Consider the following 23211-nt stretch of genomic DNA (forward strand, 5'->3'; position numbering starts at 1 on the left):
AGCAAGAATGTGGAGGAACAGTGTAAAAACTCTGGGAGGTCCACATGCCTGTCTGGCCATATATCATTGCATATGTGCCAGCTACACACTAATATGCCCACCTACATGATATGCACACACAGATACACCGTTGTACTGCAACACATGACCTCGTAAACTCTCACTCACAGACAAACACTTAAAAGTGAGAAGGTCAGTGTCATGGCTGTGTGAGTCAGTTATGGACACAAACTGATGCTGTACTCACCCACTGGAAGTGCCGAGCGAAACAGAGCCGAGCGAAGAGGTCAGCTTCCTGCTGTCCCAAAGTCTCGCCTCACGACTACGCATCTAAACAAACAACAAAGTAAGACACTGAGTACTCCGAACAGAGACAGAGCACGCCAAAAGGGGTCAAATAAGTTACTTTTTTTATATGAACCTAAGAGGTGTTTTTGAAATTGTCACATATTACAGCGCTATGTGATGCTAATTTTCAATTTTGATTGCAGGATGATTGCACAGGTCATCGGGTGGGAGGTAACCTCTCTCCAAACAATCAGTCTTAACTCAGACTGACTGCAATCACTCACACAGAGGAGCGCAACTCGTCTGCGATGTATCTTTATGCCAGTGGGGAATCAATTGGCACTATTACTGATTGTATTCTACACTAATCCAATGTTGCCAAGCACACATGCAGCTAAGTCCCTGCTTGTGGAGGATTTTCTGAATTTCCATATCAAATCTATGAGGTTCTGGCTAGACTCTGAATGTAATTAATGTGAAACAGATTGAAGGAGTCGGCAGTACTTTTCACTGATTTATCACAGTTATCACTGTGTTATCATAAATTGCAGGAAATAGGCATCTGGACCCAATTCAATGGCAAACACATAGCAAACTCCAATCAGTCTTTTTTTTTTTTTAAATCGGCTGCTTTACCAGCATCTTAATGCAACAAGACGGCACCTGATTGCAAATTTATTGCACACAGTTGGAATAGTTTTGGTCATGCCAATCACCATTTCCTCTTGTGTGATTGGGAATTTTGGAATAATATATATATTTTTTAAATGCATGAATAAAACAATTTCCTGCCTGCGGTGTCTCGTGTTTTTGGTGTAAGTTTTATACATCTTACTGTACAAAGAGGCACTGATTCTGTAATTCTTACAGTGACAAACACTGTACCAAGTATAACAAGTTGGCTTCACACTTTCTCACCGTATCAAAGCCAGTGGTCAGTAAAAGATCATCTTTGGTCCACAGGATCCGTGAATCCTTGTTGCTTTGAAGACTCTTGGCACTCTATGGGAAAAATAATACAAAAAAATAAATAGATTACTTGACTTTCCAATCGGCATCACAAGAAGACAAAACACGTCATTTTTCCTGAAAGTTAAAGTCTCAGTGGTGAAACCCAAACTTTATAATTAAGAATTTTTATTGAATTAAATGCAAAAACATCAAAACAAAAGGAATGAATAAGGCCGCTCAAAGACGCAGACATGGAGTGAGGTGTATGAGATAATTTGTACAACAAGTTATTGAGTAATAGTCAAGTATCAAACATCTAGGAGATACTATTGGAATCACAACAACTTATAAAAAAATTGTCCCCATTGCTGCTTGACCTCATTTTTACATTTTTACAATTAAGCCTTCCAAACATCTTCTCACAAGGATGTCCATCATTTGTTTAGCAAAAATTTTTAGTGTCAGAGTTGTCGATTCTTTCCAAAGCTTCAGGGCTAGAACCACATCAATACTCTCATTACAGGCTTATTCAACTGTGGTAAGGTACCTGAGGAGATCCTTGGTGACATGGGGGAAGTCACACTTCAATCACTGATCAATACAATCCAAAACCTGCATGTACTGACTATAGGAATGTTGGCACATAGATGCACCTGGATGTTACTTCCTATACAATCTTTAATTTATATGTATTTCCAAAAATTATCAGATCATTTCAAATTATAGCTTTCCCTAAGTTTAACATACAAATCACCTTCTTTAAAGAAATCATCTAGCGCTCTGACGTCATCTCTCAACCATTCAGCCCATTAGAGAAACCCCCAACTTTACATATAACCTCCAGGTCTAGCTCAAGATAACTTGGGAAGTGATGAGTGTATGATTTGCAGCAAAAAGAAGAAAGGGGAAGGACTACAGACAGGATTCACAGGTGCCTCACATCCCCGTGGCTGGACAGAACAGGACTTGCCCCATGAAAGGAGAGCTTGTTATTGTTGATGTAGCAGACAAGGGGACTTCTGCCTTGAGTGCAGCTAAGGTTCCTAAACTGTGACACTACTGGTGTATTCATGAGTCTTTGTTGCACAGTTTCCATGGGGAATATGCGCAGAAACAGCACAACCGGGCCGAGTTTACCGGGTGGTCTCGAAATACAAATGACACACATTGTCAGAAGTAATGCCTAAAAACAACAGGGAGTGTTGAAATGTAAGGAATGTGGCAATCTGTAAAGACAACATATTAAAGAGGAGAAGGCAGAAGAGTGCATGTAATTGAGCAGGATTTTGTGTGTATTGTGTTAAACACAGAGTTTCTACTGACTCACTTCATATGGCATGTGCTGTGATTATTGACAAAAGAGCTGAGACGAGATAAACTAAGCTCATTCACAGAATATCCATCAGCTACTTTCAAGTGTTAAAATCACTTATTAAGAGCCTATCCATCAGGACAGGTAATACAAGTAAAGTCTCACAGCCACTCTCAGTCAGCAATTCCCCCAATATCTGTGTAGTAATACTAAAGTTACACTGAGCTTTAAGCATAAGGAATGGGAGCCAGTGATGAGATTTCCATGGAACAGGAGCTGTGAGCCCCTCAGCCCAATATGCCTCACAAAATTAATGCTGTCTTCTTTATGGACATACTAACCCCGAGGAACACGGCTGAACTTCTGTGTATGGCAAGAAGACAGAGGCTTGTTTTCTAGGACTCAATTCTAACAACCTCCCTACAGAGCATGCAGCCTCATTCTTGTGCAACCGTTAAATAGTCACAGATGACAAATTGTAAAAACAAATGGGGAGAATTTAAGCTGCCATGTTGCACCCCTGATCTCACTGGAGGTCAGAGGGTAATAGGGCCTGGCACTATACAACCTCCATATATATGCTGGGCAATGATAAATCTGCAGCTGAAGCCCACAGTTGGTCAAACAGGGATGAACACATAACAATAAAAGGCAGTTTAGAAAGAGTTTTGCAAATTTGAGTAGGGAAGGACAAACATATGTGGGACCTATCACTTCAAACTCAAATCCCACTTCCTTTTTCCCCCTCCCCCTTTCTGATGTTGTTCTTGACACAGTCTGATTCTGGTGGTTTCAGAATTGACTGCTCAGAGGAAGAAATTGAAGATATGGTTTATAAATGTTTCAAGTAAGCATTTCATCCTTGCCGATTCCTTCCAAATCCTCTCCAGGCACATGTTACTTTGAAATTTCCAAACTATGACTGACACACTTTGGTAGCTCAGGGCACAGTTCTTTGGACCGAAAAAAGAAAGGATAAGTGTGGTCATTTACTGGAATTGATGCTTGTTTTATTTATTTCACTGAATAGGAATCTTAAAAGTTCACTCCCTTCCCCAAAGGGATCGTGTAATTGTGTCTTATCTTGTTAAGTAGGTTACAGTTGTGGTCAGAAGTTTATATACACGTATCATGGGCATGAATGTCTTGGTAATTTGGGGACTTTTAATTATGCCTTTGAACTTTTCCTTTTCTTTTGTTCCAGGGTGGAATGATTGTACCGTATATATCTTTAATACTTTAAAAAACACTTTTGGGGGTTAAAATATATACATAAACTCACTTAAATCTTTGAATAAGTCATTCTGAAAATTCTATATCTTTTAACTTGACATGGCCAAGGCCTATTAACTTCTTGTTGCCTACTACAACTGGTAGCCTCCCTTTGCCAGCATAAAAAAGATTTGTTTGACAATTTTCACTGGATTGACCAATACTCAGAACAATGGGGAAGTCCAAGGAGTTCTGGGAAACTCTAAGAAGGAGAATTGTAGTATTTCTAAAGAACTGCAGAATCCAACAGCATCAGTTCAAATAGTTACACTGACGTGTCACCACTTTGCAAAGGTCTGGAAGAAGACCCAAGCTGTCACCCTCCATATGAGAGGATATTATTGAGGAAGTTCAAGAAAAACAACCAAGGCTCAAGACTCCCATGAAATGGAATAATGAAAAAAGAGAAATACCTCTAAATTCTTCAACTTCACCTGCTGTTTTAGCTGTTCAGCTGATATCTGCCCATTGCACATTATGGAGAGTGCACTTTAATCTCTAATGTTAACCCCCTCTGGTGATGCCACAGGGGGACAATTGAGCAGCTATACCTTAACCAGACGCAGGGGGATGATGAGATCATCTAAATCCAAACCTTCCTGTCTGCAGTAAATTTTATAACCTTCACAACAATAGCTGTTAATAGCAACAAAAGCTTGTGATGGCACCAAAGAAATAAGACAGAAACACCTAAAGGTCAGCAAGATTTTTGATATGTTTTTAGACCATCCACCATGAATCTTAAATCATACCTTCATGAACCTCTACCCTACTTTTAGACCTGCCTGCTAAGTGGGAAGGACAGAAAGACACAGTTCTTTTTGGTAGATCAAATATTGGACCTTTGTAAACAACATCTGGTGCAGAAAAACTTTGTTTAGTCATTGTAGTAACCCTCAGGACTTCACCACAAGGCAGCCAAGCAGGGCATGTAAACCAGCCTGGATTCTGTCTGCAGATATCTTTTAATATTATTAAACACATCAACATGATGTCATCCTTCACCCAGATCTGAAGGAATGTGCGGCTTTAAGACTTTCTATGAAGATGTCATCAGAGCTTGCTGGCTGGATCCACCGCAGTTCATCTTAGTGTTATCTGCTGAGCTTTTCACTTTTTCAGACTAAACAGTTTCAGCTTAAGCAAGAGTAATACAGACCTCTTGTTAAGCAGATATTGACCTACAGAAATCAGATGCTGATTTTAGGATGAGTCATTTCCTGATTGGCAACCACTCAGGGCGGTGACTAACCACATGTTGGAGATCTAAAATTATATCCTGCAAAAACCTGACGCCGCTGTAACCAAACAATAAGTGACGTTGAGCTTGATAACTGACAAAGCTAGATTGGCAAGATGCCTACTTTCCAGTCATTAATGTTGTAACATAAATATGAATTGAAGTTTCGGCCAAGACTCCTGTGCTGCAATCACCTTCCTCAGTAAAATGGAACAACCTATAAATCTTCAGCAGTCAGTTGAAGGTATTCTTGTTGGCCACACTGGCAGTTCAAACAAAATTATTGTTGACAAAGCTACATCTGCACACGTCATGATCAAACGTTCACTTCTGCACCACTCTCAGGGGTGATATGTCTTTGTCTGTTTCATTGTTTTATCTAACACCACCTGTATGTTATACAGATGCGCTCTGGCTCCTGGTATGCTCCCAGATAGCTTCATCCACTAAGAGGGTTTAGAAAATATACTACTGACCTGGCCCTCAAACATATTTCTAAAGCAACACTACCAAAGTTGTACTGACAAAGTTGATAATAAGTCCTGGATTGAATAAACACTTAAGCTGAGACTGGGATCATTTTTCAGCCTGTAGTCAGATGGTGTACCTCATGCAGGTAACAGAGCTCATATTTGCCTTGATAAGTCCATCCTCAGATGTACAGCAGAGGTCCAGAGTAAACACAGGCATTCGAAAGAAGCAATAGATCAGAAAAGAGCAAGGAAGGAGAAAAGCTAAAGCTAGTGCCGTGTAAACAGACATGAAAAGAAGTCATTGCCACTGAGCCGTTCATCACCATCACCACTGGCTGATTTCCTTCCAGGGGTAAAGCATTGGTGAGGAACTCTGACCAAACTAAGAACAAGCTGAGCGAAGTCCATTTAAAGCATGCGGGCTCTGTTTAACACTCAAACTGCTTTTAGGAGCCACATGTGTTTTGTGAGTCACAATTCTCAAAAACAGATGGAGATTCCAATTGTGTTCTAATTACATGCAAGAGTAAACAGACTAAATACAGCATCATCATCACTTTTTTTTATCATAGTTAGTTATGCTAATCCATGGCTGAGCACCAGATGACTTTGTTAATGTGAGGTCAGCTTTTTCCCCCCCAATCATATTTGCAATAAGTGAGAAAAGCATCACCCGTGAAGAAGGCCAAGTCTGCAGGCTTGTTGCCATTCCTGTGGACCTGTACTGGGCACGGCATGGCTCTGACCTGACACGCTTAAAGTAAATGTTTATGTTGATTTATGAGATTTGGTGTTCACTCTATTTACAATCTAAATTTAGCATTAGTCAAAAACGGCTTGAATACTTTTTTGCAAAAGCAGATAAATCCCAGTTACCCTCGCTGTTAAAACAACAAAATCAGGGCCAGAATTAAACACGTTAACAACTGGTAGGTGCATTTTTGGTGAACTTTTAATACTCTTTAATACTTTAATAATCTATCAAATAATTTGGTCCATGTGTTGAGGTCAGCAGTCTAAGTAAAGAAGCCCAAAACTCGTTCTTCCAGGACACCTCACCCAGCTCGTCCAGGGGAACGCCGCTGAATGAATGTCACTGAATACTGATTAAATCATAAGGTACTTAAAGTATTAGTTTAAGGGTGTGCGCACTTATACAGACCGCTTATTGTGCTTTTTTCACCACCCAAACAGATGTGTTTGTTTTTCAGTCAAATCGTACATAGTGGCATTTCTGCTAAAGGTCACATTAAAGGTGGAAAAGTTTTGAAATTATTTATTGTGGCCTTATTTTTTAACATCATGAAAGCCTTTCATCTTAACAGTGGTGTCCATGCTTTTAATATCCACTGTAGAGATATTAGAGGCTCTAATAAAGATGCCCTTCCCGAGAAACTCAAAGTAATTTGGATTGTGGGGCAGTTAACTAGACTAACAGCCAACCAAGAAGCATGTGAGTAAATTTAAGCATTTTGTTGTTCTCTAAAATCTTTAGATTTACCTTGATAAACCAGTCAGTGTGACTTAGATGATATGCTAACATAGCTAGTGTGGTTTGGCTGATAACTGTCATACATTTACATAAATCTCACTACACCCAACATCTATAGGTAGATGGTAACCCCTCCCAGAGCCTGGTTCTGCTGGAGATTTCTGCCTGTGAAAAGCGAGATTTTCCTTCTCACTGCCGCCAAGTGGTTGCTCAAAGCGGATTGTTTGATGGATGGGGCTTTCTCTGTACTATTTTAGGGCCTTTCCCTTACAATACAAAGCGCCTTGACCACTGTTATGATTTGGCGCTATATAAATAAAATTGAATTGAACATAAAGTTAAGACTTTAAAAAGTGGATTCACATTTGATTGATGTCACTGTGGCTACATCCACCTTTTAAATACAGTCTCTGATTAACACACTATTATTTCCAAAACTGACACCGAGTACATCTGAGGCTGATGGGAACAGCCTCTTTAGTTAATCTGTCACGAATGAGGATGATAAGTTCATCCGCACGGAAACCTTAAAGTTTGTAGCAATTACAGATCATGAATAGCTGTTTAGAGACTTCAAGCTTATGGTGGCAATAAAGGAAAGAAGAAAGAAACATATCTCTTTATACCATCCACAAGCCCTAGATCTATGTTGCTAGTGATACTAAAGAAGCCAATTGTACAAGACCCTCATTTCATACCACCATAAATTTCTGTCCTATTTTTAGAACTGCTTGTGGAGTAGGAAGGAGGAAAAGACATAATTCTTTTTAAAGAAAAAAAAACAACATTTCACCTTTGTGAGCCACATCTGGAGAGGAACAGCTTAGTTTTGCCACTGCAGACAGGCCATCAATGAGGCAGCCAGGCAGGGCTTATAAACCAGCCTGAAGTCTCTCTGCAGATATCACGGCAACATCTCATCCTTCACCCAGATCTGAAGGCACGTGCAGATCTGAAAGCATGTGCAACTTTGAGCCCCTCAATGAAGCTGTCATCGTGGCTCCAGCTGGCAACTGGAGCCCCTGCACAACTGAGTATTAGGAGGTTTTTCTGAGCTCCATTCACCTTTTCCCAGTAAACAGTGTTTCAGTTTAAGGAAGAGAAGCACAGCCATGAGAGGGCTACAATACTACTGATGCCGGAGGGCGGCCAGAGGACACAACATCTGGACCTTGTGAGTGTGTATATACATGCTGCCAAACAGTATCTCTCCACTGGGGTCATAAATCTGTCTGAAATCCCATTCACCTAGGCTTTCTCCTGCTCACAGCTAAACCTTACAGATATCTGACTAATCGACCACGACACATTTGAAAATGAGGCGAAAAAGAGAGAGGTAACAGAAAAGAAAAAAAGGAAAACAAGACAAATGTTTCCTTAAAAGCCAAACAAAGGATGGAATCACAGATAAGCTGAGAAAAAGTGAGAGACACTTCATGAATTTACAAAATATGCACAGGGGATCAGTTACACCTGCTCGAATGACAGAGTAAAGGAAGTAAAGGAAATGACATCACATCTGGGAAAAGAATAAAGCGTCCGCATCAAGATCAGGGCAAATATTTTAAAGACTAAATCATAAAAATACTGAATTCAGTCTAATAACAATAAAGAAGGAATGCCCAAGAAGGATAAAAAGAAAGGATGAAAGAATTGTTGGCAGTGATAATGCAATTCAAACTGAAGTGACAGCAGGCAGGGTTTACACCGAGGTTAAACACTTTACAGGCAACAGGAAAGTGCCAGTCAGCAGTCTGGCCAATTATGCTTTTATGGGTCTATTAAATATCCTCTCTCAATATAAACAAATGAAGATCATTCCATCTCCTTCTGTCCTTCTCCCTCAGCTATTTAACTTTTGAACTTGAGCAGACGGTGTGCACATCTGTGTCACTCACCGAGAATGTTGATTCACCCACCAGGATGAATATCAGGTGTCTGTATGCACATATGGGAACTATCACAATCTCTCCATCCCTCTATTTCACTGCCCCTCTTTCTGTTCAGTTTTTCAATGTTCTCTATATCAGCTCAATGGGAGTGTATTCAACAATGAGCGCCAGCAGTCAAGAATTTGATTTAATGTACTGGAAGAATAAGTACTCATTTCATCCTGTCTTATAACAGTGTGTTGACACTGTCCAGTCTGATAATGTGGGCTTAAAGTTGGTAGGTGTCAATCATCTGCTGCTGCTCAGCTTCCTCAAATTAAAAAAAAGGGATCTTACGTGTACTCTATATTAAATAATATTTGAAAATTTTGGAAAATCCTATCATTAACTGCCTTACAAGATTTACAGTATTGTACAAACGTCTTGGACCACCCCTAATTTCATTAAATTGTGCTAAGAAAATGGGAAATGGGTGCAGAGATTTAATAAAACATGCAAAAATACATGGAAATACAGTTTACAAGGCCAAAACTATTTGTACAATTGTAACAAGCTTAAAGGTTAGTATTTGGTCTGACCACATTTATCACGTATTCTTGTAACTTTCTGCATTGGCAGTGTGTTTGGGATCATTATCATGCTGAAAATGAAGCTGTTGCCAATCAGCCGTTTTCTATGGTACTGTATGATGGATCAAAACCTGACAGTACTTTTTGATGTTTATAATTTCATCAGTTTTAACAAGATTTCAATCACCAGCCACAACTCACGACAGAGCCTCCAGCTGACTTTGGATGCCGACTGTCGTACCTCTTTCCTGCCCTCCTCCGTACCAATTGATGATAGTTTAAACCAAAACTATGACATTTGGATTCATTGCTCCACAAGACACGTCGTTGCTGATTTTCACTCCAGTTCTTGTGTAATTTGGCATACCTCAGCCTTTTCTTCCCATTTCCCTTCCTTAAGATTGGCTTCTTGATGAGCCTGATACATCTGTCAGGTCTTTGCTGCATTGTTTACTATTTTTTAAGGACAAGACTTTCAGATAAGGTTATTTCTGCTGTAGAAAGTTTTGTCTTCCTTTCACTTCTTCTTCTGTCCTCCATTTGCCCAGTTTCCTCCTATCTGTTTAGGATACACTGCACGCAATGCTAAGATAGAACAAGTTTTTGGTTAATAGTCTTTGGAAATCGCTGGTGCAAAAATATTTTATGCCTGTCAAACTGTGTTATTGTTGATATTTTCTGCTAGTAACAAAGCGCCTAAAGATACAATTCAAAATCGGGTCTTTCTTAACTTGTCTGTTATTTATAGATTATTCATCCTGATTCATCCTTTGAGTTAGGTCCCTTTGTTATGCTTGAATTATTCATAGGTTAGGGTTAGTTAAATACCAGGTTTGGACAGAAAATGAGTGCTAAAGCAATCAATGTAAAAAAAAGAAAAACTTTTAAAGACCGTTAGAAAGCCTGGAAAACAATTGCTCAATACCACTGTAGAAATTACAAGAACATTTACTTCTTGAATCAAAATATCAGGAAAAGAGGAGTGCATCAAAGGCTTTTGCAAAGTAGTGTATTTAACATGGTACAACTCTGACTAAAGGTAACAAAATCCACCTGCCAGAACCATAACGTACACTCATTCATTTGTTTTAATAGTTTATAAATGATGTAAAAATGACGTACAAAGCCAGATCAGCTTCTCTATTGCCAGCACTGCATCACATGATTGCAGCTGCAACCTGCTCCTCATTTTCTTTCCCCAAAGAATCGGCCTTCTTTTATTTTTATTTCCACTCCTCTAATCAATAACTCCTTGCCTCGTCGCTTTCATCACCCTTAAAACAGACTCCCTCTCAGTCTTTTCATCTGTGGCTAATTAGTCTTTTAGCAATTGCTCGGTTTTCATCATCCTTTTCTGCCTTCACGGGCCATTTAACTTGTGTTTTAGGTCGGGATTTGCTGTCTTAAATGTAACTCGGACTCCACAGAAGCTTCTACTAGAAATAGGACAGAGGGGGAGGTAAGACGAAGAAGAGAGTTGGGGTGGGTCGGGGGGTGGGTGGAAGATGGTAATCAAACCAGCCGTTTTATGCTTTCATTTCCTCTGCCGCCTACCGCCGCTTTTTCTCTGTTAATTGGAACCATACTATTTTTTTTTTTTTGTTCAATTCTCCAAAGTCAGGAAGACACAGTCCCTTTTCTTATTTTTGCACACTGCCTTTTCTGCTGTCTCCCTTCCTGAAAATGAAAATTAATGTGCAGGGTCAGCAGGTGGACAACAGTGTAAATCCAGCTGTAACAGCATAAATCCATAATATGACCCCATTTCCATGTAATTGAAATGTTTCCTGAATTCACAATGCATATAGAATTTTTTTGGTGTTGACACTATTGTGATTAAAACAACTCGCATCTATTTTAGAGCCTTGCAGACTGATCAGCGTCAAAGAACCAAAACAATCCTGCTTGCTGTCAATCTTTAATGCTCGTGGGTTCACATTTTGATCCTAAAATTCTTACACACAGTGGGCCAGATTATTTTCCAACAATAAAATGCAGCTACAGAGCTTACTAATAGCATTAACTTTTACAATTTACCACACAGACATCCTTATTTTTTCGTTTTTGACTTGCCTACAGTCAATTTTTCCGCCTGTCTCATTTCCCCTGTGTCAGCAAATGAAATGTCCCGCTCAAGATGAACTGAGATGTGAGCCAACACGACAATGAGCACAGCTAAGGGGCCACGTCTACTCTGCAGACAACAGGCAAGGCCTGCAGCCCCTGGGGAGGTTCTACACACTGGACTTTCCCCAAGTTTACATATATATATCTATATATAGATAAATATATAGATATATAAATAGCATCCAGCTACAATGGAATATACAGAAGTCTTTTCTTTAAGCCAGATGTTTAGATTTTCTTCTCCCTTTTAAATGCATCCACTTTTACTTTCTAATAGATGAGAAAGTGTGGAGAGCTTAAGAGAGAGATGAGTAGAAATGGGAAATGAATCATGAGGAAAAGGCACATAGTCCACCTTTACACTGGAAACATCAATCTTAGGGGGATCAAAGACGTGTTTTCTCAGTTTCATCCTACACATGCCCCACATTCTGAATATACATCATATGTCCTAGAGTTCCTTCAATGTGAGATAGCAGGTGCAATGCTGCGATGCATGTTGTTTTTAGTTTTGCTTTTTTTGCTTTTCGTTTCAGGAAAAAGAAAATAAATCATAGAGACTAAATGGCACTGAAGGAGGAATTTTGGCCTGCTCTTCTTTACAATATTGCTTCAGTTCTTTGAGGTCGGTGGGCATTTATTTCTCTTAAGGTCCCGCCACAGCATTTCAGTCGGGTTGAGGTCTGAACTTTCACTGAGCCATTGCAGCACCTTGATTCCTTTATTTTTCAGTTATTCTGTAGTCGATTTATTGCTGTGTTTCGGCTCATCGTCTTGTTGCATGACCAAAAATTAGCCCAAGCTTTAGTTGGTATGACGTGGTTGTGCTGATAAGCTGTGTTTGGCTTTAACCAAACATAATGCTGTGCATTATAATCAAATATTTCCACTTTGGTCTTGTCTGTTCAAGGAAAACTGCTTCAGACGTCTATTGGTTTACTCAAAAGCAACTTCACAAATGAATGAATAAAGTACTCTGATTCTGATGTTTCTGAACATGCTAACTGAGGACTGTAGTGTCTGAAATGTAGCATTGCATTACATGGTCTGACCTTGATATGCATTTGCTGGGACACTGGAAGATTGTTAACAAATGGAAGCATTGAGGACAGTTACCAATCTTTTTTGCTGTAGAACAATAGATTTTAAATTATTTGGAAACGTCTTACCTCCTCAACATTGTATTAACTACCACCAAACTGCCAAAAACTTGTGGTTTTGTAGAGGTGCTCACATTTACTGATGATCAATTAATTGAATGCATTTCATTAGCAATACTTCTACTACTGCTTACCATCTTAATTCCTATGGAAGCAGTAAAGGTATACTTTTCACAGGAATCCACAGAGTCCTGTTAAAACTTCACATGTAATCTAAGATTCATTTACTCAAAATATTTAAGGCACTGAACTTATTTAATTGCTTATTTTAGACCACTGCAAACCCGGAGATCACAGCTGCCTAAACATGGGTGACTGATGGATTAAGCATACTCTCACAGCATCTAGAAAAGGGATCAGTTAAATTCTATCTAAGATAATAGAGTTGTATAATAAAGCCATGAATCATACACTAGAATGTCATAAAAATCTATCAGAAGCTCAACTCCAAGGCAGCTTTAGATTTAGATTGTGATTTTTGGTCTGGGCTATGTGAACAAATCACTTTATCTGCCGAAGAAATTAAACACTTAAGTGGTGCAAAAACTGTATATATGAGCCAGGCTGCTAATTGGGGCATTTGGCCACTGCTAGAAATCCAGCAGCCAACAGCACCAGCCTTCGCTATGCTCACCACTTTCCAGGATCCCGGGACAACATACTGGACCCAATCGCACCACTCTGACGATACCAACAGTGTGCCTACTAGCAGGGGCCTCCCTCTGGGAAAACCATCCAAGGTCACAGAAGTTTTCCTTGGCTCAGCACACCATACAGACTTAGCTGGTTCCTGGAACTATCTTGATTAACGGGACCAGTAAATTCCCCAAATCAGTCTTTCAGTCCAAAAGAAGCAAAATCCAGCCAGAGGAGATTTCAAGTGTATGTTTGGTGATCTCCAGGGTTTTTGATGGTTATTGTGGTTAAGGTTCAAGCAATGACTATTACAGAGATGCACTTAGTGGCTCAGTCTTTTAAATCCAACCAGAGATTCATGGGTCAGGATAGGGCACAAATGACAGAGGGAGGAATGATCTTGCTGATGACAGCAAGAACTGCCAACACTCGGGGTGATGAGAATCTGCACGCCAGACCTGAGCCACAATAACAAAGAGACAATTCTTTTGTTTTCTTTTTTTTTTCATGTGCAAAAAAATAGAAGAGCGTTTCTGACTGAGCCGGAGCCTACACAATTAATCATGCCAACACTGTTGAAGACCCCACGAGGCTGCTCAGTCTTTGTAGCCTGACCCAGCCCTTTAGTGCCTGTTGTCATTTATGGCTCTTTCATAGCTGCGACGGATACAGTTGGCTGGCTGCACTCCCTCTCTGAAACCACATCATAGAGGCTTCACATCTTCAAAGTATACCCCCATGCCTTTGCATAGAAGCATGAGTTGCGAGCGCTGAGAGTCAATCGAGAGGCACACGTGTGCAAAGCATGTCATTTTCACGTCCGTGTCATTATACTCCAGGAATCCTTTACCCTGTGTAAATACTGGAGGCTGTTCCTTTAATTGCTTCCGTTCCAAAATGATTGTTTATATTCAGTAATTAAAGTTAGGTATTGGAGCTTTCCTGTATTGATTTCAAAGACCTGTGAAATTATTGATATTACGGGAAAAAAAGATCACAATAAATATGAGAACAAGTAGTTTAATGGGATTATAATGGCCACAGCAGGTGCTAGCCTAAAGGGACAATGAGATGAGGCAAGTGTATAAAATCCCAACCAGGCTTATATCTTTTAAACACTGGATTTAATTTCAATGGCTATTGCCCAAGTGTTGACCTCTTGCACACTGCATGTGAAACACCCAAGCATGGGGAAGCTGAGTGACACACTGATTAATTACCTCGTCTTTGCTATGCTAACAAACAGCTCATTCTCCTCTCCCAATTACAACATGCCTTCTAACACTCAGCAGCTTCACTCCAGGAAAATTTCCATTTAGCTCTTGCATGAAACCACAAATTGCAGCAGAACCTGTTGTCTTATGAGACTCAATTAGTAAAAGATGACCCAGGCTTGCTTTTGTTGGAAAAGGATGTAGCATTTAAACTTGTGTGAGCCAGAATTTCAGCCCCCGCCGCCACCACCCTCCTCTCTCCATGCTCAATAGTTTCCACTGTTAAGAACTCATTACATACTTTGGCCTTGGAGAGGAAAAACATTTAGCACCTATGCAGGTATGCACACCTGTGTCCAATGCTCAGAATCAGTGTAATAGCACTGGAATAGAGGCCATTCTGCATGTGCATCCCCTTGGAGATTAAGGTGAATATTTTGGGAAATTTTTCAATACTGAACATCTAAATCTTTATTTTTTTTTGCAAAAATACCACTGCTATGTGGTTTAAAGCAAGAATTTTATTGATGCTAACAGCAGAAACCTCTGCCCAACAGTACAAAACCATCTCAAAGCAATCCTTTTTGAATTAAAACACAAGTTGCAAGTCCTCTGGGGCTTGTGCTGAATAGCTATAGTTAAGTTTATGCAATACGGAAAACAGCCTAAAAATGTGCACAGAGATGTCACAGTCTCACATGCCACCCGCTGAAACATTGTTAAAAAAACAGCTGCCCCTTCATGGCAATGACGATCCCCAGTGGCTGTAGCCTTGCCCAGCAGGAACATGTGCCCTGCTGCACCACAAAAACTGCTTTGGAGCAACTGAAGGAACACATCAAAGAGACAATCACAGTCTCCAAACAACCCATATCCACCATCCACTGAAGCATCCGAGGGGATGTGCCATGCAGGTCACGACTGATCCACAGAGACCCCACCCTACCGCTCAAAAAACCCAAAAGACCTGCTGCCAGTGATCAAGTTGAGCCTGTTTTAAGAGCTCCTGTATACATTATTACAAAGGTGGTTTTAAAGCTGCTGCAAATGATGTATAACACTTACATTTTCCCATTTGGATTCCACCAGTGATTTATTGGTATGATATGACACATTTTAGTAAAACAACACTATTATTCAGCTTGATCTATACTGTTATTTTGCCAATTATCTGCAATTATACAATAATGACATAATCACTGCATAAACTGTTTATCTTTTTCACAATATAATGAGTTTGACATTCCTTATTGCAGAACTTTATATATCGAAGTCTTAAAGGAGCTTTGTATATTCAATATAACATGGGAAATTGTTGAAATAATTTTAGTTACATTACTGTTTATCATGTAAATCACATTGTAGTGATTACATAGCTAATGAAATGAATTCAAGTGCTTTCCACTTGAATTATGTGATTAAAGATATCATAGAGAGAAAACACAGGCTGTATTTTTTTATGTGAAATATCGCCACCATTTCGTCAAACTAAGATCAACAAGCCTAGTTTTGGACAGAGCCCACGCTGTTCTTTATTTCCTGAGGGCACTCTGAGGCTGGCCTCAGATGTCTTTCAGTTCCTGCTCTCTCCTTCTACAGTGGAGGTCTACTGCACAGCATATGGATGCAAGTCTCATCACAATCTGACAGGTCAGCTTCTGCTTATGCTGTTTGGCATTTCACAGGCTCTCCAGATGTGGTGATTTCTATTGTAGATGTCATTGAATGCATACAGCAATACATCTTTCATGCACTCCTCGTGGAGCCCGAAGGAGGTCCAAAGAGAACCCACTCCACACAAGGAAAGTGCAACCCAAATAATAACTAATCCTCAGGTCAATTCACACGCAGCATCACACACCTGCTCATTCACATCACATTCTGCTGCTCTACCTCCAAAGCAGACTTCTCCCTTCTCCTGTAATTCCTCCAGGAGCAGCATGCTTTTTCCAATTTTAAACAGAACACAGAAAAAAAAAATCTGTATTTTTTAAATGCATCATATAAGTAAAACAGCAAAATAGGCAATTAAGGTCATGCTGAAAACTAAAGCAGAGATAATGAGGGCAAACTGAGGTGAAGTAAAATTGGAGCTTATAAGATCCTGAAACGGCGCTGATGTCGGTTCATTATATTTTTCTATCCCATTTAAAAATAATGATGAAGCGACCGATTCCCATGTGAACTGATCCCTGTTTTCCAACTCTTTCTTCTTAGCCTGCCCTCAAATCAAAGAAAACGCAGATTCAGAGAAAAAATGACAGACAAGCTAAAAAAGAAGCCAATTCCCATGGCGGTGGATCCATTATCTCAGGATGCGGCAGGGGAAAAAAAGACAAGGAAAAAAAAAGAGCTAATCATCAACTATTTTTGGCTCCAGGTGTGACCCACATGTGTGCACAGAGTCTTCATTACTTGGAAAATGGGAGTCTCAGAGCAGCCAGCACACTAATGGGGCCTCCGCTCCACAAACAACACACACATGTGAGCAAAGGGCTTCGGTGCTGCCAGCTGGCATCCACTCTTTTACCCCCTGTCCTCTGAAAAACACACCCACAAACACAAATCTGGATTGTTAATGGAGCTAACACCCCCTCAAACCTTTGGCCCCGCTACTCCCCCCAACCCCTCATGCTTTGAGACATCACGTAGCTTACAAAGAGTCAATGCGCATAGAGAAGAGACTGTAGGTCACAAACTAAGCACTGGTAAAGTAATCATAACTGAGACGTTTTCCATCCAATTCTGCTAATAGAACAGCCACATTTTCTGCCACTGTTTAGCTGAGCTGCCTGGATAGAAAAACTCCTCATTAGGAAAGAGTCTCCTCAGTTTCCCTGAAAGTAACTAAGACTGGCAGCGAGGCGGCAGCCAGTAACACAGGGAGCAGAGATTGAGAGAGAAAAGGAAAGAAAGAGGAAAACGGGGGAGGGGGCACAACATCTGGGCTGAGTTAACCACTGGCCATTACAAGGTCCTGAACTCAGCAGGGTCTGATGGAGAAAAGATACAAGCACAAAGTACTGTGCATGATACTGATTGAGGAGGACGGTGAGTATTCACATAAAGACAAACCACAGGAGTAGGACAGAAACATCACATGGAATTATGTGTGCACCAGCGACAAAATACGACAGCCCCTAGGAGGTCAAAGGTTGGATCAGCCTACTAACAGGCAGCTTGACTTTGGCAGATTGTAACATATAACAACTGTATAGAGTCTTGAATCTGTAGCATAACTTATACAAACAGTGAAGATGTGTTGCGATAAAGAAAATAAAACTAATGTACGTATAACAGTCTTCACTGGCATTACATGTAAAATGTGAATATTTGTTCAACCGCACCACTGTGTGCAGTCTGCTGCACACTTACTGAAAAAGAGGATGTTCTGAAGACGCTGTGGGAAGGTAAACAGGAATATTTCTGATATGGCACGTTTATATTCAGGATGAGAAATTGATGTTGAAAACATTTAGCACTAAAAAGCTGTTTAACAGCACATGAAAGCCTGTCCCTTAAATCGTTTTAAACATTTTTTTCCCTCCACAAATTGCCCGGTTCCAGCCATGTTCAGATATACTGGTATATAGACAAATACTTTTTAAAACACAGAAGCATTTTTGGCTCAGTTTAAAGTTAAATTATGCTGTTTGTGTAGCTGGAATTCGGAGCTCAGCTTTGAGTAAGCCCGTGACATATTCTTGGAATAAGTTCCGGTTCTTTAAAGACATTATATTTCACATTTCACAACGTTGCCTCCATATCCCTGTGGTGTTAGTATTAGACATTCTCCGAACTCTAAACAAGCTTCATTCTGCGGGAAGTGAAACTTCATTCTCTGGCAAGCACGGATCTTCTGCAATCAGAAATAACTTGTTGGTAGAATACTGAACAGTTATGAAACTATGAGAGTTTGTATTGACACTAGATGCATATTTTAATACTCCATTGAATATTAACGAGAGGTTTGGCTTTAAATTAAGCCTCCACAGCCGGGGACTTGAGGAAATTGCTTCAATCAAAGTCAATATTTCTATTATATTTTGAGGCAGATTAAAATTTTATAAGATCACATAGTTGTATATCGGCAAATATTGTTAATAAAAAAATATTTTTTTGTCAGGGATCCTCCTTCTCTTCTTTTGGCTACTCAACAAGTCACCTGCCTCCGTCTTACCTCGTCCCGAGTATCCTCCTCTATCACTCCTCTGCAGGTCCCCTTTCACTAAATCCATGAATCTCCTGTGTTCAACATCCTTTCTCCAGTATATGCACTATCGCTTCTCTGCACATGTCCAACACATCTCAACCTTGCCTCTTTCTGTCTCCACAAATCTCAACCTGAATGTTCGCTCCGATATACTAACTTCTAATCTTGTCACCTGTCTCCTACTCACTCACATACATTTATTCTATCATGTTTCTACTAACTCCTCTCCAGCCTCTAAAACAAGTGATATCATATTTATTTAACAGTAAACATAGGATTTCCTTTATAATCGTGTCAGCTCCTGCTTCCAAGGTCAAACATGAACTATGAAACTCAACTTCGAACAGCCAAGTGTTCTTATGGTAAATGGACTGGTTTTTATATAGAGATTTTCCTCTCTACCTGAGCACTCAGCGCTTTATACAACATGCCTCATTCAATCATTCACACCCACTCATATAAGCACTTTCTTCTACCTAACATTCACATACATTTCGACAGATGTGTCACAGGACAACATCTTGCCCAAGGATATTTAGCATTCAGACTGGAGGAGCCAGCGATCAAACCACCAACTTTCCAGTTAGTAGATGACCTGAGCACCAGCCGCCTCTCTTATCAAAAGCATACAACAAAAACTAATTGAACTTGGAAGTGCAATTGTCTTCTTAAATTCAATTTGGAAAATTAAAGCCAATACATAGAAAAGAAGTAGCACAGTGGTGTAGTGCTTAGGACTGTCACCTTACAGTAAGAAAGCCAGCTGGGGGCCCCTTTGTGTTGGAGTTTGCATGTTGTCCCTGTGCCTGTGTGGGTACTCCCCAGGTACAACTGCTTCCTCCCGCAGTCCAAAGACATGCATGTTAGGTTCTAAATTGACCATAGTGTTAGTATGTGATAGACTAGCGATCTGTCCAGGGTTCACCCAGCGTCTCGATCAATAACAGGCTCCAGCTCCCCACGACCCTGAACTGGATATTTTGTTAAGAAAATGAATCAATGGATGGACGAACATATGAAATGCTGACTGCACATTTTGCATCAAGTCACTGCACTGCAGTATCTTTCTGCATGTGTTCACACTAATGAACTATAACAACACAGATTTCATAATTTGATATCAGCTGATTGTTGCAGTCCTTCCATAATAACGGTTGATCCAAAATCCACACATCACAAAGATTAAATCTATGGGAATAAAATGTACTAGAGTGAGTTAATTTCACCTCAACCGCTCTTTCTTATGCACGGAGTTGCACAAGAAATGAAGCATCAAATAAACCAAATGCAGAGGCACAAACACCAAAATTAAGTCCATCCATTTCACATCACGTCTCTGAGTGTTTCTCCTTCATGGCTGTCCCTTTGGGTCGACATCAGTGATACAAACTAAACTATTCTGCAGCAGTCAAAGAGCTTCTTTGTGCTGCCTGCCAGAGTCCACACACAATCTAAGCTCATCATGCCTGCCTGTAGTTTATTCAGCCTGTAATGAGTAATCTGAGAGTGATCGCACATTTTCCAAACACACACACACACACACACACATATGCGCTCTTATTTTTTCACAATTATAAGAATTCAAAGAAACGCAGATAAGACGGACATCCAAGTGTAGTTTATTATGCCTGTAATTATAAATACAAGAACGGCTAACACAGAGTTCATTCCGTGTAATTTATAGCGGGATATAAAAGATGCTATAGCACTGAAACCACTTTGCTTTTCCTTGGCCCTGCCCAGTGTTCCCTCCTCAAGTCCAAACCCACGGCAGCCCATGGTCCTCTCTAATTTCACCCCAAGCAGCAGAAGCTCGAGCTGAAAAAGAGTAATGTGGCCCCCAAGTCCAGCAAACTATTCCCTTTTCCTGTCTCCCTCCTCTTCCAGCGACCACAGATCGACAGCTCTACGGCCAGCACTGGCCCAAAACTATGAGGGGTATTTTCAGCACTGTAATTTAAAAGACACATGGTATACACACAGGCACAAAGTCAAATACAGAACCACACACTCAGCAAATACACAGCCATTGGGGATAGATCAAAAGACAAGAGAGTGGAGAGGAGACAGAGATGCCCACAAAGACACGTGGCCCATTAGGATCAGGTCAGTGTGCCCTGAGTGCCGAGTTTGAGGAGTCTTGTACTGAGTAGCTCAGTACAGGAAAACAGGGTGGAGGCCCAGCAACAAAGAGATGTGAAAGAAACTCATCTGTAAACAGGAGGCCAGTATTGGGATGTTATGGCAGGGAGGGTAGAACCAAGAATAGCAAAGAGATTTAAAAAAAAAAATGTTTGTTTGGTACTTGATGATTCACCACTTTGCTATGCTCATGCTGTGTGTCATTTAATTCTGGAGAGAAATCCAAAGATTCAGTTGATTTTGATATATGTTACCATTTTAAAGGCTTTACGACACAAACGAGACTGCTTAACTAGGATATGTTATATGCCCAGTGAATGTGTGGTTAACAGATTTTTGCTTTAAATCATATAATGTTCTTCGGATGACATTAGTTGGCGGTTGATGTACTATTTAAAAATCTATTTGTAACTCTTAAACCCAAACGTATGTTGAAGGATATCTAGAAGTTTATCAAAAAGCCCCTTTACTTGGAAAAAAATAAAAGATGTCCAGAGGAAAAACGAAAAAATTTAATCTGAAATTGAACCCGTCTTCCGTGCGCCAACTACCTAACAACTGTCGCTTGTGCACATACATACACACTTGCACTGATTACAGATGCAGTATATACACTGCTCTTTCTGTCCAAGACCTTAATTACCCTGTGCAGTCTTATTTCCCATAAATACAGCAGGAGCAGGGCTGTAATTAGGGCCTATATTTACTCCACCTGGCTAAGGGAGAACCCAATTCAGTGCTGGCCACAGGGATGAGCAAGCCCCACTCAACTAGGCTGCCTTTGGAGGAACCAAGGCACCAGCTGTGTCCCAGCTCATGGTTCTGGATGCTGTGGAGGATGAGGAGTGCCTCGCAAAATCCAATCAGGTGCACAATAAAACCTGTGTCACAGTTCCTAATACTGTATTTGCTGGAATGATCTCCACAAAATACTTAATTTGAAAGAATTCATCCCATAACACAATAGAAGCTGTTTCCTAAACCATCTTTGCAACCCATCTCTTAAACTATCTCATCTAACTTTTGCTTGTCTGCTGCTTAGGATTCTTAATTCCTATTTTTCTTATTGTTTGCGTGTGAAGTCCCAGTCAACTACCCCCTAGCAAAGTGTTTATGTATTGACTGGTTGGCAAGTTGCAGCTGGAGGTGGCTGGTAGCTGCTGTAAAATTGCTTCCTAAAGCCCCACTCACTCCTAGTGGCCTAAACAGCAGTCTATGCCCCTCTGGCAACGACAGGTTGCTAGGGAAAACTGTGTATTCGCTGACCAGATGGTGAGTTGCTGAAGGTTGCCTGTAGCTGCAAGATTAAATTTATTGCAAAAAGGTATACAGTGCTGTACAGAAAACCATGTTGCCATTGGTTTGCATAGCATCAGATCGCCACGGTAACGTACAGATGCATAGAGGATCAACTCTGGGTTCAGTATCTACTGATTCTTTGATATGAAAGGTCAGGAATTAATCCACCAACCTTCTGACCGTTCGATGACCTGCTCTTTCAAATGAGTTCTTAAAAGTATAATGCAAAGTGGAATTCAGCTGAACCGTAAACCTCTTTGCAACCGGTTTCACCCAGTGAAAGGCATGAACCTCTAGCAACCACACACTAACTGGTTGGGGAATACAAATTCATCCCTAGTAAATAGTAGCCACCTTGGTAGTCGCCGACCCGCGTCTAGGACAGTGTGATGGGGGCTTTTACACTGCATGTCATTTAATGGTTTTAGCAGGTGAGCTGCATGGCACTCCTGCTCTTCTAATTTTTTAATATTTCTCTTTAGCCTTGTTCTTGTTTTCGCAAGAGCCACCATTATAACAAATAACTCCTCATTATTACATCTACATGAGCGCACCTGCTTTTTGAGGAACCGATCAATAAGCCTGCATTTACCTTGAGTTATTTCTCATTCCTGTGGTATATCCAGTGACTGTTAACTACCTAAAAATACCTGGAAAATACAAATTTCTTTTGCAGTCCTTAAGGGAGGAGGAGAATAGCCAGTACAATCACTTATTGGATCAGCACTACACAGATGAGTGTTGCAAATGATACGTCGGTTTCCTTCCAAATTCGGGCAAAAGAAAAACATTTCTGTTAGATGTATACATTTCACTTTGTTTACTCCAGGGAAATTTGGATTGAAAATTGGAGAAACTCGTGCTTTACCCTAATGCTCCCCAGCTTTCTTACAATATCCTTCCCCCAGAAGTCTTTTCAGAGAAGAGTTGC

General features: G+C 40.4%; 1 protein-coding gene across 1 annotated transcript in view; it reads right to left on the bottom strand.

The window, feature by feature from the left end:
* coro7 (coronin 7) overlaps window positions 1-23211 on the bottom strand; it is a 107430-nt gene that overhangs the window by 71620 nt on the left and 12599 nt on the right. The window contains exons 8-9 of the mRNA XM_086289263.1: window positions 1207-1290; window positions 248-330 (exon numbers count right to left, since the gene is read on the bottom strand). Coding sequence (XP_086145389.1) covers window positions 248-330; window positions 1207-1290 — 167 coding nt within the window. The remainder of the gene's footprint in view (window positions 1-247; window positions 331-1206; window positions 1291-23211) is intronic.

Source organism: Aulonocara sp. 'chitande type north' Nkhata Bay, linkage group LG4 (genome assembly GCF_057382095.1).
Source record: "Aulonocara sp. 'chitande type north' Nkhata Bay isolate Kocher_YH1m ecotype deep benthic linkage group LG4, A_spYH_male_GT1.1, whole genome shotgun sequence".
In the NCBI taxonomy this organism is placed as follows: Eukaryota; Metazoa; Chordata; class Actinopteri; order Cichliformes; family Cichlidae; genus Aulonocara; species Aulonocara sp. 'chitande type north' Nkhata Bay.